Source organism: Bombus pascuorum, chromosome 7, assembly GCF_905332965.1.
Source record: "Bombus pascuorum chromosome 7, iyBomPasc1.1, whole genome shotgun sequence".
Taxonomy (NCBI): Eukaryota; Metazoa; Arthropoda; class Insecta; order Hymenoptera; family Apidae; genus Bombus; species Bombus pascuorum.
Window position 1 is genome coordinate 2,815,749 of NC_083494.1, and position 19,669 is coordinate 2,835,417.

General features: G+C 32.8%; 1 protein-coding gene across 7 annotated transcripts in view; it reads right to left on the minus strand.

Moving 5' to 3' along the window:
- Nucleotides 1-19,669, minus strand: part of LOC132909004 (uncharacterized) — a 219,232-nt gene that overhangs the window by 34,433 nt on the left and 165,130 nt on the right. For 6 of the 7 annotated variants that reach the window (XR_009658473.1, XM_060963567.1, XM_060963571.1 and 3 more), the window contains exons 4-5: nucleotides 18,954-19,167; nucleotides 344-478 (exon numbers count right to left, since the gene is read on the minus strand). Coding sequence is in view for 6 of the 7 variants with exons in the window: in XM_060963567.1 (XP_060819550.1) it covers nucleotides 344-478; nucleotides 18,954-19,167 (349 nt within the window). In the remaining variant the exon portion in view is untranslated. The remainder of the gene's footprint in view (nucleotides 1-343; nucleotides 479-18,953; nucleotides 19,168-19,669) is intronic. The other variant, XM_060963568.1, reaches the window with a different exon arrangement.

Below are 19,669 nucleotides of genomic sequence, written 5' to 3' on the forward strand. Positions count from 1 at the left end.
TAACATTTGAAGAATATTCAAAATATTAAAACATTAATATCAAAACCTTTGATACTTCAATAATTCTTCACGCGCAATTTTTCCATTATTTTCCATATTTTCCTCGAGTATAAGTAGAAAAATGGTAGAAAAATAGGATGATACAATGAAAAATGCCACATTTGATAAAATACCTGCTCAGCCATAATGTTTCAGTATCTAGTTGGATATCCTTTAAAAGTTGGGCTTATCTCACACATCCTACGGGCATAGCTATTCCTCGTGATGGAAGCGTTACGCTCGAGTAAAGCGATATTTATTGAACGCGCCGTGGCGGCGAACGAAGCAAATGAAGAAAAATTACCTGCGTTGCGGAGGCGGCGTAGGCGTTCTTGATAGAGGAAAACTGGCGACTTCCCTCGTCACCGACAGCGATCGAATCGATCCGAATGTTTGGTCCGGAGATAAATTGGCACCAACACTTTGCACCATCCCGCTACTGAAACAGATCGATTCGCTGACATCAATTAAACCCGTAACGTAATAAGAATCTCTCAACTTACTTGGTCGTATCGGTTAATAAAAGATCTTTTATAGCACAATCATGTTGGCAGTCTTGTATTCCACTGATGTGCAATAGGCAAAAAGTAACAAAACAACGATTAAAGTTTTATTTTACAAATTCTGGACGCGTTGTGTTTAAAGTATCTGTATGTGCCTATATATTAAATTAAATTATGAAGAATCAAGGAAGAAATTCTACAAGTCAATGTATATCTCATTTACGGTACATATAGTTAACGAAGCTACGAAAAGTCAAAGAAAAAAATCCGCAATCTGTCAATCGATGTATCTTTTATTTATAGTGTAGTATAGTAAATAGTGTTCATAGTACAGCATTTATAGTATATATAGTTAATGAAGTTACGAAGAATCAAGGAAGAAATTCTACAAGTCAATGTGTATCTTATTTATGGTACATATAGTTAACGAAGATACGAAAAATCAAAGAAAAAAATCCGCTATCTGTCAATCGATGTATCTTTTATTTATAGTGTAGTATAGTAAATAGTGTTCATAGTACAGCATTTATAGTATATATAGTTAATGAAGTTCCAAAGAATCAAGAAAGAAATTCTACAAGTCAATGTTTATCTCATTTATGATACATATAGTTAACGAAGCTGCGAAAAGTCAGAGAAAAAAGTCTGCGATCTGTCAATCGATGTATCTTTTATTTATAGTGTAGTATAGTAAATAGTATTCATAGTACAGCATTTATAATATATATAGTTAATGAAGTTCCAAAGAATCAAGGAAGAAATTCTACAAGTCAATGTGTATCTCATTTATGGTACATATAGTTAACGAAGATACGAAAAGTCAAAGAAAAAATCCGCAATCTGTCAATCGATGTATCTTTTATTTATAGTGTAGTATAGTAAATAGTGTTCATAGTACAGCATTTATAGTGTATATAGTTAACGAAGTTACGAAGAATCAAAGAGAAAAGTCTACGAATCAATGTGTATCTCATTTATGGTACATATAGTTAACGAAGCTGTGAAAAGTCAGAGAAAAAAGTCTGCGATCTGTCAATCGATGTATCTTTTATTCATAGTGTAGTATAGTAAATAGTGTTCATAGTATAGCATTTATAGTGTATATAGTTAACGAAGTTACGAAGAATCAAAGAGATAGGTCTACGAATCAATGTGTATCTTATTTATAAGACTCGTAAGAATACAGTTTCGATGAAATTGCGATAGTATTAATTCCCTTTTACGTGATCGGCATGAGCCAAGCAGCGAGACTAACTGAATTCAATTGTACAAAGAATAATTATTATATTCATTCACGAGAATGCGCTTCGCTTGGCATTTTACGATGAAAATGTAACGGGGAAAATGATGTAAAGGATTTATGTAAATCAAGCTTTTGTCGTGTAAATGTATTTATGCAAATAAGGATGATAATGTAAGCCGCTTTTATTGCGTTTCCAGAGATTAATCATATAATGCCAATTGCGAAAGAAATATCAAGCGATATGTCACATACATATACATAGTTTCAATGGCAAAATGTGGTATTTCATATACGTCTGACGGGGTTCAATATGGGACAAAAAATTAGACATATAATTTGCTCCTGAGAGGTATCAATTTAAGGGAAAACGTATTTGTTTTTCTTGTCTTCTCATACGATAGGTTTTACAACATAAAAGTGAAAGTATCTGGCAAATTAATAGTTTTTACATATGAATTGATTATTATACGAATAGATATTTTTTCAAAGAGGGTGTCAAGACGAATCGATTAGTAAATTAAAACTTTTATGATTCCATTTAAAAGAACGTAAATCATCTGCATATCACCTGTACGCGTTTATCCATAGAAAATGTAATTGCACGAGATTATGTTCCTCTCGATATCATCCAATTCCTGTCTGACCATTTTTTTAATACTATGGATAGTTTATCGGTATCTCGCATTCATAGATTGAAAGGGCATAGTCTGTAGATATTTGAGACGTAAAATGCAAAATATAGTCACAAAAGTACACCATTACCAAGAGAAGAACTTGTTCAAAATTGGACCAAAAGACTTGAGCTCTTTTTGAGAAGCTAGAAGAATTAGTTCATTAGATGACGTGTGAAAGATAAAAAAATTGTACAAGGTGGACTTTACTATCTTCATCGCCATTCACATCAATTTCTCAAAATTTTCTCAAAATTTCTGCTGCACTTTATCCAGTGACTAAGTGATTGTGGATTTTGTCATTACCACCTAATGACACAATAGCTTCTCAAAAAACCTCAGCTCGTATGATCTAAGTTTAAAGAAGTTGATCTATTTTAAATAAAATTTATAAATAATAAATTGATAAAATAACTTCTTTAAATTTTACTTTAAAGATGTTATTAGCACTCATAACATAATGGCTATAATCTTAACTATGAAATGATAAGTTACATCACTTCTTAATATCATTTTTGTAATTATTTACTTACATAGTTGTAGTGCACTAAGCCATTAGGTTTTTTTTTGTAGGTCATGGCAAATACAGAACGTTTAAGATATCACAACGTGAACCATATACTAATTATAATTTTGGTACAATATTGAATTATATACAATATATAATTAACCTGTAAATTACTCTTAAACCGTATTGTTTTAATTGTAATTTGTAAATTAGATTATTTTAAGTAGGACAATGTAGATTATAAAATTGTCTTATATAATAAAGAATTTCTTATATTCTTGCACGAATACTTTTGTGATTGATCATTCGTATTTGTTGTTTTCGAATGTTCCATCGTTTCTGTTGTAGTTGACTGATAGAGGAACGAGTGGATGAAATTGTAATATAAAAATATGTTGAAATAAGTAGTGTACGCTGATCCAGATTCTCACTTTTACACTGTTACAATACAATAGGAAGAATCCATGACAGGGTTCATTATTATTAATAACAGGGTTATTGTCCTTTGCTATAAATATATAAATATAAAAATATTCTGTTTAAAAATAAAATAAATTCATATAAAATATATGAATATAAAAATATTCATATATTTATAGCAAAGGACATTAGCAAGAAGTTAACTTGTTGTATAGTTGTAGCTGAAGGCTGCAAGAAACTGCAATAGAAATCTACTTATAGCTCTTTTGTTTCTACACCTTGCAATGCAAAACAAAATTTATATTCAAGCGCACAATAATATGAAGCTCTCCTTATTTTGAATCTTTTTCATTGAATTCTATTCTTTTCGTAACAGCGGTGTCCAGATCACGGATATGCAAAAGGAAAAGGTGTAGAGTTTTTCTTGAAGTAATTACTTCAACAGTTTCGCGTTAGGAAGCGGAAACGAACCGCGTGCAGTTGTCGTTGCGAATCTGCAATGTGAAAATCAACCGAGAGTAATTATTAGAATGTAGAGTGTAATCTTGATTCTATTCGAAGAATAGCGTTTCACTTCTCTACATAAATAGTATTATATCACACAAGGTCTGAGATACGACTTGCTTCAGAATCAAATGAAACCTATTCGACATAAACAGTAACGCAAGGCGATAATTTAACACATTCTTTTACCGTTTCTCGGAAGTGTTTTTATAAATATTTTGAGCCGTTATAAGGTGCACGCAATATGCAAGTACATACATATATTTCGCGCTCTAGAAACAATTTTTACCGCTCTTCGTTGCCACTTTCGCGAACAATTTTTCTTAAGTAATTGGTTTCTTGATGCACGCTGAAACATGACACATAGTGCATCATTAGCAATAGGAAACACTGGAATTATGTGAGAGAAAGTAGTGGCATTTCACGTATATATTTTTCCTAGCACATGTCGGCCTTACACGTTCCATTATAATTTTCATATCGTGAAAATCTATTCTCCTTGTCACGTCTTTCACCTCTGTGACGACAAAAGCACGTGAAACAATTTTATTAGCGCCTAATTACGATCGTTTGCGCCTATGTATTATTAATGTACGGCAATTTGCAGCGCCAGTACGTCTATACTTATGCGTCTATGAATAAATTGATAACGAGATTCAAGGTTAGCCGATTGGCTAATTGAACATTTAAAAAATTACACTTGGAACGTTCAGTAACTGAATATTTTAAAAGTCATATTAAATATTTACATTCTTATTTTTTATTATTCTTTTATTATTTATTATTCCTTTAAGACACGTTTACTTCGAATAAAAAATTTTCCAGCGACGATATTTCAAAGATTTTACTATTTACAAATATATATAAAATTACAATAATATATATGTCGGGTTATCGTTAAGACTTGGGTTAGGGGCGTGTAATGAATCTTCACCGGAATTATTCGTCGTTGTCACACAATCGAGGTAGCGTTTATTGACAAAATTATGAATGTTACAAGATTGGCAAGTGGCCGCGGTAATTAGACACTAATGACAATGACCTTAGGTTCGATAACGAATCCGCGGTCAACGGAATAACAGATGTACTTTGCTCCAAAGTCTAAGTCGGACTCGACTTACTTCTCGCGATACAAGGATTACTTGACTAACTCTTTATTGAAACGTGGATTATTCACCGATCGTACAGATACTAGATGACTGACCAGCGAGACTGCAAGAAAAGGAATGACTTTCCGTCACGACGACGCTGCAGAGGAAAACTATGATGGGGTGTGCCTAAGAGCACGAGATCATCAGATTCGTCTAAGACAACCCCGTTCAGAAAGTGAGGGAAATGAACATTGCTGTTAATTGGTTAATTTCTATGTTGGTGGTTGGAAAAGAATGCTAGCCGTCCTTGAGAGGAAGTTTCTAGCGGGAAGCGTCGTACGTGAGGAAAGCAGATCTCCCGTATCTTCCCGTAGTAGGTGACAGATTTACGGACTCTTAGGATAAAGACTGTTTGTCAATTTGAAGAACCTTAATTAACTAAATCCTAAGATTTATAGCGCGTCCTCAGGCTAGCTGAACATGTACCGTGAATGATGCATCAACATCTGGCGATCATCTTGCCCGAAGAATAGGGTCAGTGTGTGGCGAGCCACAGGGCAGAGACCGTTGGAATGTTTACTGTTAGGTGTCCGTACAACTATTTCTTTTTTAGGGACAGCCCTACTACTCCATCCTAAAGTTCTACCTAACCAATGGACAATTCATGGTAAAACATTTAGACGCTATAATCTCAACATTTCCAATAGAAGCTGGCATACCCCAAGGCAGTGTCCTCGGACCCCTGCTGTTCAACATCTACACTGCAGACTTACCAACTTCGACAGATATAACCACAGCGACATTTGCTGACGATACAGCCTTATTAGCCTCGCACTCAGACCCGACAATTGCCTCCTCTACTCTCCAGCGAGGTATCGACTCTATGGAAGAGTGGTTCCACAAATGGCGCTTCAAAGTCAACGAAAACAAATCCAGCCACATAACTTTCACGCTACGAAAACAAACTTGCCCACAGGTGACGATAAACAACATACCTCTTCCAGATAAGGAGTCAGTCAGATATCTGGGCACGACTCTGGACAGAAGATTGACATGGAAACAACATATCTTAGATAAAACCAAACAACTCAAAGAAAAATTTTTAAAATTCTACTGCCTTATCGGCTGACGTTCCAACTTAAACACGCAAAGTAAAATTACACTATACAAAGCCATGTTAAAACCTGTTTGGACCTATGGAATCCAACTATGGAGAACAGCGAGTAATTCCAACATAGAAATTCTTCAACGATTCCAATCGAAAACCTTAAGATCCCTAATAGATGCACCTTGGTACGTCACCAACGAAACGATACATCACGACCTCAAGATACCCACAGTCAAAGAAGAATTATCCAAATTCAGCAATATACACAGCACGAGAGTTAACAACCACCAAAACCCTCTAATTACTCAACTACTCGACACGTCGGAACAGATCCGCAGGCTTAAAAGACATTACACCTTAGACCTAAGCACTAGATTCAAATAGAATCAAACATACTATAAACACTTATTAATCATGTCATAGTACCACGCCAGATAAATTTACTTAAAATTCTCTAACGAGAATTGATTGTAAAATAAACGCAAATAATAATTAAAAAAAATCTTTGATATTGTGAAACTTATCGTACGAAAGACAAGGAAAGCATAAAATCAAAAAAGCGTGTAAAATAAAAAATCCAAAAGGTATTACGCTATCTTTCATACGATAAGTTTCGCAACGGTAAATTTTCCGACTCAATTACCTTAAATTTTCCAACCCAAGTACCTTAATACCTTCCTGCAGAGGATTAAAGAAAATGCATCGAATGGAGTATAAGAAAACGTATTATTTCGTTTTAAAAAAATAGTAGCAACCTTGATATTTCATACAAGTAAAACATTTTCGTATTGCAATTTGCAGTCGATTAAAAGCTGATTAATTTACGTTCAAAACGTGTTTTCATCGGACTCACATACACTCACGTTATTCATACGTATATTATATTTATATCATGATGATGCGATGATGTTCACGCGACTGATCTCAAAAAACTGGAAATAATATGAACATAGTCTGTCCCTGATCGTCTTACAGCAACGACGATTCGCGTTTTCTTCTCAAACGCTTCTCGTTAGCTGTCCGTAAAGTTTGTTACAAAGTGGCGGTTTCCTACACGGATTACATAAGTAAGTACACGGTGTGAATCTGTTGGCGGAAATTCCTACAATATTAAGCGAGAAAAACGTGCGCGTACAATGAAATCCGCGTTGTTGAAAGCCACCGCTGTGTTCGAGGGTCGACCGTGTTGTTATCTACGAAAATCTAATGGAAGTTTCGTGTTAAATTATCGCACGAAGCAGCTATTTGCTTTTAAAGCTTCCCTTTAATTCGATATATTTCTCGAAACGTGAAAAATGACCGAAGCAGCGGAACAGTCTGGAAAAACAATGCATCGCGACTGGATCGATACGCTTCCCTCGACAGGTAGGAGAGTCCCATAGCGATTACCGTCTGCAGGAGACGACGAGAAGGGGCAAGTAGTCGGTTGAAGAGGACGGTTATCGATATATTACAGGGAAACCAGGCATTTCGAGATGCTGCGTTATGAATTATTCAGAACGAGGTGGCACGGCAGAATGTCGACGTTGTAGCGTTGTAGCCGACAAACCTCGAGCCTGCTAATACATTTTCTCGCGGTGAATTGGCCAAGTTTCCGCATGGAGAACTACCCTTCGTAGACTTGTTATGCCGACGTGTTCCATCCTGGTAATGATGTATCGATTTGGCAGTTCGTTAACGAAACTTTTAATTGCGAAAGAATCGCATCCTTTGCGACGATGGCGGAGCCTCGGCGTTTCTCGTTAGAAACCTGATTGGGGAAAATTTCCATCATTTATGCGAGAGACTCAGGAAGTTGACATTTGCAGGGCTCAATTGAATTGTTTGAGACGGAGTATTTCTGTGTATTATATTCTAATACTCTTTGGAGGATTTGAGAAAAAGAGAAAATGCCAAAGTTTTGCCATTTTGTACATAATGGCAAGTGTATAATGGGAAATGGAAAATTCTATTTGTGTCTTTGACTTTTCTATAACGTTTTTCATTTTCTATAGCAGTTTTCTGCTTCCTATATATCTTACTAGAGAAGTTGTTGGGATGTTTAACTTCATATATTATATATTTATTTATAACTATAAAATGTCTGATTATTATTATTATATTAATTATTAGAATGACGAAAGTGGTATTTTTCGTAAAATAATGTTCCGCGTATATTATTATAGAAAACGTGGAATATATACCTTTTGAAATTACAAAAACGTATATCGTCAGAAAGTAAAGCTGTGCTTTAATTAAATGTGAAATTAAACGGACGATATTTTTAGAAGCTGAAATATACGATTTATGTAAATGCAAACGAATTCATTAAAATTCTCAGAAAGTTTAACTCGCACCATTATCATTCCCAGCTCACTTAATACATAATTATATGCATTCTCATAATTCGTAAATATGAGACAAAATTATTAGTATCACAAGCTTATTTTTAAATTAATTTGCAAAAAATAAATTGAGTTGAATGCGTAATTTGTAATCCACTAATTATAATACAAATATTTAATTCATAATTATATCATTAATTCTATTGTGTTTTGAAGTTCTTGCTACTGCTTGGGTTTAATTACAAATAGCATAAATTTATTATCATTATATTAATTTGTACAAACGAAATTGAAAACTAATTGTGTAATTTGCAATTAATTAATTATAATACAAACACTTTATTTATAATCATGTCGTTAATTCTATTGTGTTTTGAAGTTTTCCTTGATACTTGTGTTAAATTACAAATAGCACAAATTTATTTTTATATTAATTTGCACAAACGAAATTGAAAACTGATTGTGTAATTTGCAATTAGTTAATTATAATACAAACACTTTATTCATAATTATGTCATTAATTCTATTGTGTTTTGAAGTTCTCCTTGCTACTTGCGTTGAATTACAAATAGCACAAATTTATTTTTATATTAATTTGCACAAATGAAATTGAAAACTAATTGTGTAATTTGCAAATAATTAATTATAATACAAACACTTTATTCATAATCATGTCTTTAATTCTATTATGTTTTGAAGTTTTCATCACTACTTGCGTTTAAAATATTCATTATTCATTGTAGCAATGATTCAAATACGACATTTCAACTGGAAAAAGGAATAATTTTAGATAAATAAAAAATTATCAGTCTACATCTGCTATAATCAAATACAAAATTGAAACTTTCTACTTGATATATATATGGTATGCGAGAAAACTGGATGAAATTGGAAACTTTTCTTTTATTACAATTTTCCATAACTTTTTCCCCAGAGTACTATAAATAATTAACGCGTAGTATTATTCTCATATTATATATTTATATATAAAATATAACTGCTCGCGTTGCCCTCATTTTATAAATCAATAGCCTTGAAAACACTTAAAAAATTGTGTGAAAATAACAAACGAAGAAATTTTACCGTTCCTCGGACTGTTCACTTATGAATTACAACGATAACAATCTTCTATACCTTGTGTTAAACAGAGCAACACACTATGAATAATAAACAGCCCATACGGTTTATCACATAACGAATAGTATGATAAATGACGCGGTTTCCTTTTTTACCGAGCTTTAAATATTTCATCCCATAATAATTTAACAACCGTTTGAACGACGTAGCAAGTGTAGAATCGAAGATCGATAAGAATCTATGCGCGAGTAAAATTAGAATCGTCACGGACTAACAGATTAATGAAGTTTATTCGATGCATTTTAATCTATTGAAAAAAAGAAAATAAAAAAACAAAGCAATTTTATCATTAGATACAATCATCTTGGGAAATTAATGGCATCGTCTGAAAATTATACTTTCATCTCTCCCTTAAACTACCCAATCCTATTAAAGTAAATTGTAAGTAAAAGTAAATTGTTGAAAATGTACGTTCTTTCGAGAAAAATTTTCAAGAAAATTACGTTGACTTTTATTGGAATCATTACATAATTATATCGAAACATCTATCTTCCTCGTATGCGCCACTCTAAATATTAGTTTGACCGAAAAGTTTCTTTCGTTTCATAGGCTGATAATAGATGAACAACAATTTCTGTTTTATATTATTTTATTGAATTAAGTATGATTTATTTTGTTCTATTTTTACTATTATGTTCGTGAATAATTCAATAAACTAATATAAAACAAAAAACTTTATGCGTCTGTTATTTTCTTCTAAAACGAAAGAAACTTTTCGGACAACCTAATACAACCATCTATATGCAATTATACATAGATACTATGAATATTTATTTGGCAATTACGCCGAGTAGGTTTCTGCAATATAAAGACAGATTGTTGATGAAGTGGCTAGCCATCTACCACTGGGAGATATTCTGCCTTCGAATCCCAGTCGGTCCGCTGATTTCTCAACAATTATTTACGAATGGTAATAATTGGCTTTATACGCGAATGGCCTTTAGCCATACAGAAACTATGCACGTTATATATATCCACAAGCGGTGTACGCGCAATGTCAAGCTGTGTTGGGCTATGGACACGATATTGGCCTGACGTCAGGTCACCCTATTGTAGTATCGGGAGGATGCTACTTAATAATCAATGAAGGTTTGTTTAAGAATACATGGAATGATACAGATGTTGATTAGACAGGAAACGATGGTTATTTAACGTGAACTAATCACAATAACGTACTATACTTTAGACAACTCAATAATTAATTTGCAACTCTCGTCACAACGGATCAACACTAGCTAGCAACTAGCAACTAGCGGACAACGCCAGCAACACTATATCGACAACGCAACTCGCACTCCCTGACTTCTCGATTCACACTCTTTGACTTCTCCACTGACACTCACTGTGAATTTGTCTCTCTGCCTTAGCATCCCTTTTGTCCCTTTGTCTTAGTCTCGCCACGCACGTGTTACGCAACCGCTCGTGGCCAGAGTGACATAGGTCTTTTTTCTACGAAAGTCTTCAACTGAAGAACCGACGATACATTGATGGGCCTGTCGGCACCTCGGCTCGCGACAATGTTTATGGTGTACCCGATATTTTTAGGCCTTTTTGTCCAAGATACTACGCTATGCTATTAGCGCAAGAAGAGAAGCGAGGCAAAGAGAAAAATGGACGTTTTACAAACAAAAATCACCAGAGGTGTAATGAAATGTGTAAATGGCCAGGGGCCTTTCGTGTTACAAGGCACGAATGTAAATGTTTAATTTAGACCTCTGGACCAATGTTTTTTTTTCTTTTTTTATTTTATTTTGGTTTTTTACAATTTGTCCTTATGAACATTTGGTAAAGTGTTATATCTTATTGCTGAAGAAAAAAAAAAAAAATAAAAATAAATATAGCATGTGGGTGGCTACCCCCAGCGGGGTGCCAGCTTCGTTTTTTCTAAGTTATATCTTTTATGTCTAGACCAACGTGAAAATAAATAAAAAAGAAAAGAAAAACAAGGAGTAAGCTTGTCATTCTAACGATCATAATTGGTACACGATCATCGTTTTTGGAATTATCATTGGATTGAATTATTTCCGGATCAATGCAACTCTGTAGTCTGTAAAGTGGTATTTTTGGCCCAACTTTCGTTTTACGACTTTCATATTGCAACTTCCATAATGGAATGACAATCATTGAAAGCATATTACTCGTCTCAAATAACTCTGTGATGAGAGATAACGTTTTAAACGGAGAATATAAAGGCGTGAAGTTGAAAGTGAAACTAACTGTTTCAATTATTTATTATGCTACATTAAAAGATGCACACGTGTGATATATTTTCATGCGTACAAGCAGCTATATTTTAGTCATTAGATTACAATATATGCATGCTTTTGTTACTTATAGAAATGTGCAAACTTGCTGACAATTTAAGGAGGTGTCCTGAATTAGAATGTTCTAAAACAGCGTCCTTTTGTGATTTTTTTAGAAGGGAAAGGATGAAATGAAGTTGTTGAATTTTGAGGTATGGTTTTATATATATTTAACGAATACAAAAAAATTTTTTTTAAATATAAAGAAGAATTATAACAGATTTCTAAGCCTATTTCATGGGCTGCTGTTTTCAATCGGCGTGAAAGATCAATCTCGTAATTCTTGACGGAAACGAAAAACCAAAAAAGGATGAAACTATTATATATTTTTCTTCTCGATGAACTAAAAGGGTTCGACAAAAAGATTATTTAAATAATTGTTATAGAAATTTAAAGTTTATTTTTTCTTTTTATAAAACACAGTTTTTCTTTAAACCCGCCAAAATTTTTAATTTCACGCTATTTTCTGCCTTTTTTTTAGTTCATCGAGAAGAAAAATATATAATAATTTTATCCTTTTTTGGTTTTTTGTTTCCGTCAAGAATTACGAGGTGGATCTTTCATGCTTGAAAATTGCAGCCCATGAAGTAGGCTTAGAAATCTGTTACAATTTTTTCTTTTATTCTAAACAATTTTTTTTGTATTCGTTAAATATATATAAAACCATACTTCAAAATTCAACAACTTCATTTAACAAATTCAACTAAAAAAAAAATCACAAAAAGACGCTGTTTTAGAACGTTCTAATTCAGGACACCCCCTTAAACTTCAAGAGACTTAGATTAGCCGAATCTAACGTTTATTTTTAATTACGTGTCCGGAATTTACAATAGTATAATCACTGTTTTAGTGCGCGTTATTTTAAACAGAGAAAGTACATAGTTGCTAGTAACTGTGGCAAGTGATGCGACGTTAAATAATAAAACAAACAACGATAACAAATAAATGAAAACGTTTGAACGAAGTCAGTACACTGTTTTTGCCTGAGTTCGAATTGAAACACGCGATATCGTAACGTGTCAGTATACTTTCTACAGCTGCTATGTCTCTGTTCGATTGCTGAATATAACCCCGTATGAAGTATAAATAAGAAAGGAGGCTTATTTTTAGCAGACACGACCTTTACAAGAGGCTATTCCGATTCGCATTTCTATCAAATATAAACGAAACGCAAACAGGCATTGTGCTTTGAAAGAAAACATCAAGATTCAAATTTAATTGATACAAGTTCGCTTGTAATCCCATTGCAAAATAGACTCTTGGTAACTGGAGCCTCAAGGAAACAGCTAGTTAGAGAAATCTTTATTGTTTAATGAACGAAAATTCGACACGTAGAAGTTTCGTTCGAAGGCACAATTACGTTCACATTTTCAACAACAGGCAAGCGTTTAGTATTTTAAGCTTTCTCTTGGAACTTGTTTCATTCGATGTGCATAAAATTACGCGTGCAATTACGCTGCCGATTGACAAAAACTCATTACCTTGCGTGAGTATGCACTTGGTCGAAGGGCGAAGAAGTAGGACACAGTTTGTGTTGTTTTACGTCATTTCAGATAATATTAGGTTGTCCGAAAAGTTGTTTTCGTTTGATACGGTGATAATAGATGAATAACAATTTCTGTTTTATATTATCAAACTTCGACTAAAACTTTCCTACGATATTGTATAGAAAATGAAATTTTGTATTTATAAAACACCTTTGTAGATGCACAGAAATGTTACTTGTGATTTGTATATGTTGTATATGTTACACGTTTGCAACAATATTCGATGAAATGGAAACCAGGATTGAAGTGTTGCATTTCTCCTTGCAATTTTCAAATCATATTCCAATCATGTACATGTCTAATTATATTCCAACCATTTACATGTCTAAGATATTAATCGAATTACACGTCTGCAACAATGTTCGATGAAATGGAAAGAGAAATGGAAACCAGGATTGAAGTGTTGCATTTCTACTTGTAATTCTCAAATTATATTCCAATCATGTACATGTCTAATTATATTCCAATCATTTACATGTCTAAGATATTAATCGAATTACACGTCTGCAACAATGTTCGATGAAATGGAGAGAGAAATGGAAACCAGGATTGAAGAGTTGCATCTCTCCTTGTAATTCTCAAATTATATTCCAATCATGTACATGTCTAATTATATTCCAATCATTTACATGTCTAAAACATTAATCGAATTACACGTCTGCAACAATATTCGATGAAATGGAAAGAGAAATGGAAACCAGGATTGAAGAGTTGCATCTCTCCTTGTAATTCTCAAATTATATTCCAATCATGTACATGTCTAATTATATTCCAATCATTTACATGTCTAAGACATTAATCGCATTACACGTCTGCAACAATATTCGATGAAATGGAAAGAGAAATGGAAACCAGGATTGAAGTGTTGCGTTTCTACTTGTAGTTTTCAAATCATATTCCAATCATGTACATGTCTAATTATATTCCAACCATTTACATGTCTAAGACATTAATCGAATTACACGTCTGCAACAATGTTCGATGAAATGGAAAGAGAAATGGAAACCAGGATTGAAGTGTTGCATTTCTCCTTGCAATTTTCAAATCATATTCCAATCATGTACATGTCTAATTATATTCCAATCATTTACATGTCTAAGACATTAATCGAATTACACGTCTGCAACAATGTTCGATGAAATGGAAAGAGAAATGGAAACCAGGATTGAAGAGCTGCATCTCCCCTTGTAATTCTCAAATTATATTCCAATCATGTACATGTCTAGTTATATTCCAATCATTTACATGTCTAAGACATGTAAAATAGAGATCTGCTTATTACTTTAACGATATCTACAACAGTTCTTCCCCTACAACTGCGTTTTTAGACTGTGGAAACTAACAATTTTGTTAGGAAGCAAGTGAGAGTATTTATTTACAAAGATAAAATTTTAATACATTTATACTTCAACCCGGTAAACACGTTCGATAAACATTTCCTTATACTTTATTTCTTTGAAGAAGATAAGAAAACTAACTAGATAATATTCACTTTGAGAGAGAGGAAAGGAAGTAACAACTGGTACAAAATAATTGTATTATTAATTGCAAATAATTGTAAATAATTATAAATAATTGTAAACGCGAAAGTCTAATACGTTTCTTTAGAATAACAAAGTAAATAAAAATAAATTACAAGTCTCTGGTCTCATAATTTCTTCATATTCAATTTTCAGCAATTTTTAAGGCGTGCAGAGGCTCGCTCTAAATACGAACTGCCTCTTATTGATAAATTAACAAATTAATACGAGTTCATAGGAGAAATTTGCCTAACACTTTATCTCGGTCGGTGAAAGCTAAAAATTCGGAATATCCGTTTCGATCACCGTTACGCGTGCGTGTTTTCTTTCCAAATGTAAATTCGAAACCAAACTGGTTGTATCCGACCCAAAAAAAAATTCAAGAACAAAATGAGGAGCATGCGACGTTAATGGAACATTTCTTACCAAAAGAAAAATTATCGACTTCGAGATGCGCCAAAAGGTATGAAATAATTTCTACCTTATTTGTACTTTATTTAGACAAATATACGCCAACGAGTAAGATTATTCATTTGTTTACTAAACGGCATATTAAATATATTACAAGCTCTTCGAAGGCGACAATATGACAATCAAACACTTGGAGACTCAAATTGTTGAATACGGTGTCATAAATGACATTGTGTGCGAGAAATGCCATTAAAATAGATTTAAGCATCATGCGAAATACGTCTAATGAGGTTCATCGTGAAAAAGAAAACAATTTGTGCGTGTTTATGCAGCCTGGCAGCGATGTGCGCGAGATAGGGAAATGCTTATTGTGTGAATATAATCCTCGATCAGAAGCGGTTAAGGTTATAACAGCTTGCATTTTACTGTTTTCCTTGTACGAAAATAAACATTTTCTTACTTTGCATTCAATAATGAAGCAAACGTACGCATTTCTTTTATTGATATTAAATCACAAAGATAAATATTAAACAGTAAATGAAAATGAAATTAAATGTTAGGATTAATTTTTTCAATTAAATGTTACGATTAATTCTTTTAATTAAATGCTACAATTAATTTCACTTTTATTTACTGTTTAATATTTTCTTAGTCTCGCCTTACCTTGCACTCAATAATGAAGTAAACGTAAGTATTTATTTTATCGATATTAAATCGCAAAGTTAAATATTAAACACTAAAAGAAAGTAGGATTAAATGTTATTAATTAATTCTTTTAATTAAATGTTACAATTAATTTCACTTGCATTTACTGTTTAATATTTTCTTAGTCTCGCCTTACCTTGCACTCAATAATGAAGTAAACGTAAGTATTTATTTCATCGATATTAAATCTCAAAGTTAAGTACTAAACACTAGAGAAAAGTAGACTTAAATGTTACGATTAATATAAAATTATAAATTTGTATTTAATCATGAGTTTCCTGCTTATAAAAATAGTGATTTAAGAATTGTGACATTTATGGAAAATGCAAGTCGTTTTATATTATATACAGTTAAACAACTTGAGTATAATTATTGAACCAGAAATTAATCATGCTTTTACTGATACGAATTTTATCATGTTCTGGTATTTATATTCCTTTTGTAAACCTACTTATTTATCAAGTTTTCATTCCATAGAACATCCTTTGTTTCGACGTTGAAAAATTAATTATTTCTCAACTGTGATGGTGTTCGTATGCTTCTCTGTATATGTCGATGCATAATACATATCGCAATTATAATTCTAAGACACACTTTGATACAAACAACAAGATCTGAATCTGTTTTTTATTACGAAAAGATTTTATTATGTACGTGACGATACCAGCGGCAGTTGTTTTAAATATTAACAATGATGAATGTAACATCTGCTGTATTTTGTAATAGGAATATAATTGTTGTTGTTGATGATGCTTATGGAATGATCTAGCAGGAAGCAGTTACGAAATTTGAAGTTAAGAGACGTGATTGAAGTGCGCGAATGTAACATTAGAATAATAGTTGGAAAATAAGAGAGAAAGAAAAGTGGCACAAAGTTGATTATACAAATCAGAGATATATATTCTAATTACGTGCTAAGTTTGAAAAATTAAAATTAAAGCAATAATCAATTTTTGTTATCTACAAACAGTTATCAAAAGAAATTGCTATACTTGAGAAATAATTTTATCCTCTTTAACTAATGTTAAACAATATGTATAACAAAAATATTATTTCAAAGTTACTAAGGAGAATTTGACAAAAATTTTTTTAAATTTTCCTGAGTAATTTACCTAAAATTAAGTTATAATAGCAAAATTCTTTACAAGATGTATGTGAATATCATTATAGAAAAAACATTTCATCCCCAACAATGGGGTGTCGCAATGGAGTCTGTGTTTAAATAAAAATCAAAATTTGAAGTCTGCTTAATGTTTTGCTAAAAAGATATTTTTAGTAACATTTTCAGATGGATTATAATTAATGTTAGATAGCATACATAACAGAAATATCACAAAGCTGATATCGATAAAAATTCATCAAGATTCTCATAACCAATTTACAATAAAATCAACTTATAATAATAAAATCCTTTACGAGAGATGCATATGAATACTGTGATAGAAAAAACATTTCATTGCCAAGAATGTCGTGATGGAGTTCACATTTTATTAAACAAAGGACAAAGCTTCAAGTCTTAGAGCTCTGTTCTGCTAACAAAATATCTCTCAGGTGGATTATTTTCAACAACAAAATTCTCACGTTACTACAATAATTGAACGCTAATTTGTAAGCAGGAAACAATTTCCTGTGGTATCGTAAAAATGAAGAAGAAAATAGGACTCATGAGAAAAATCGAAAGATCTTCACGGCTTCTCTGAACTTTTAAAAACGTTTAGTTTCCAGCTACACATGAAATAATTCAAACATCTCGTAATATGTTTATACAAAGCAACTGGTAGATCCCCGAGAGAATCATTAGACACGGTACGCTAATAATTCTGTTGGAATTCGTTCAAACGTTACTCCAAGCCCTGAAGCATGACTCGAGCCGAACAAAAGAATGACGCGCCTGTTGCGCATTACTGACATTATGATCCAAATTAGCTGGTGATTAAAAGAGTCTGCCGATATCTTTATTCCACTTGCAGCGAACATTTTAATGCACGTAATCGAATTTACAAGTTCAAGCTAACGAATAATTCAGTAGATCATGTAATTAGTTGCAGAAGAAACCTCGTATAGTGTTAGATATTCGAACACAGAGTACCAGAATCTTTTACTTCATCTGAAACTAACATAAAGCAGGCGAGATGTATATTATGCTTCCCTATTTTACCTGTGTATTACTATTACTATTATTGTGTTATAATTTATTGTTAATGTGACTGTGTATTATAATCTAGTCACTGATAATTAGACTACGGATTTTTATACAATTTTTTATTAATACGAACGGAACTAAAGTAACAGAACCTACACAAGAATTTGTTTCGTCCGCTGAAACCTATAAGGTGTACCCTACTTTGAGTATTTTACATGTTCTTGTACGTTATACGCAATTTGTGGATTTCTGCATCTTCAAATTTATTAAAAATCTACAGTCTATTAACAGATAATAAAGTAAGCAAGGTTCATTAATAAAATGAAATCTGTGATAGAAAAAACATTTCATCCCCAACAATGGGGTGTCGCAATGTAGTCTGTGTTTAAATAAAAAACAAAATTTGAAGTTGGCTTAATGTTTTGCTAAAAAGATATTTTTAGTAACATTTTCAGGTGGATTATAATTAATGTTAGATAACATACATAACAGAAATATTATTACAAAACTGATATCGATAAAAATTCGATAAAAATTGTCAAATCAAATGGTAAAACAGCAATGGAATGAAAAGACGAATAATTAATTTTTGCTCTTTGTCTTTGTTTTTCACGCATTTATAACGCTGTTTCGCTAATCCTGCTTCAGAGGTATCGCACGTCAAAGTCAAAGAATTTTATAAAAATTGTTCTGTAAGTGATGGACTAGTATAATCTTTTACAAGGATTAAATAAGTAAATAAATTTGGCGAATAAATAGAACAGATTGAAACTCACCTAACCGAGCCCGAGGTGACCAAAAATGGCATAGGTGTTGGGCATGGGCTCAATGGCGAACTGCTGACTGAACTACGAGTGCTGCTTAACACAGAATGTGGACATTGTGGCGGACCGCCATGTGCACCGGAAGATGCGTTTCCACCTTTGCTGGAGGAACGTCCCTTCAGACAGGGGATTTTCGACCAACCGCTAACATCGTTGCCCGATAAGCCTGTGAACAAATACGTTGATCGATCGTACTATGCAGGTGATAGCAATTTCACTGTATGCATTAGCATTGCACAGGATTTAGAGCGTCTGGGCGGTTGCTCTATTTAGTGTAGCGCTTTGGCATATCAGATGTACGCTTCGAGCGTTTATTTAGGAACACTTGACCAATTAATCTGTAAGATACATATTGATAAAACTGTGTTGGCGAGCATCTACCTTCGAAACAAATGTTCATTTCATGCAGTTAATTAATATCGAATACACGATGAAAATAAGTACCTCATACGCGGTCATCTGTTTGTGGTGAACAAGAGCGAACAATAACGTTGCCAAAGGCATTTATATCTAAAAACCGAAAACCTGATGCCAATCGTTTTGACTGGTTTGGAGGTTTTAGAATTAAAATAGGAAGGAAGAATAAGGATTTGGAATGAATAAATAGTTGCTTAAACTAATTTGTTACTTTCATTTTTCATAGCAAGATGAAATAAACACCTGATGCC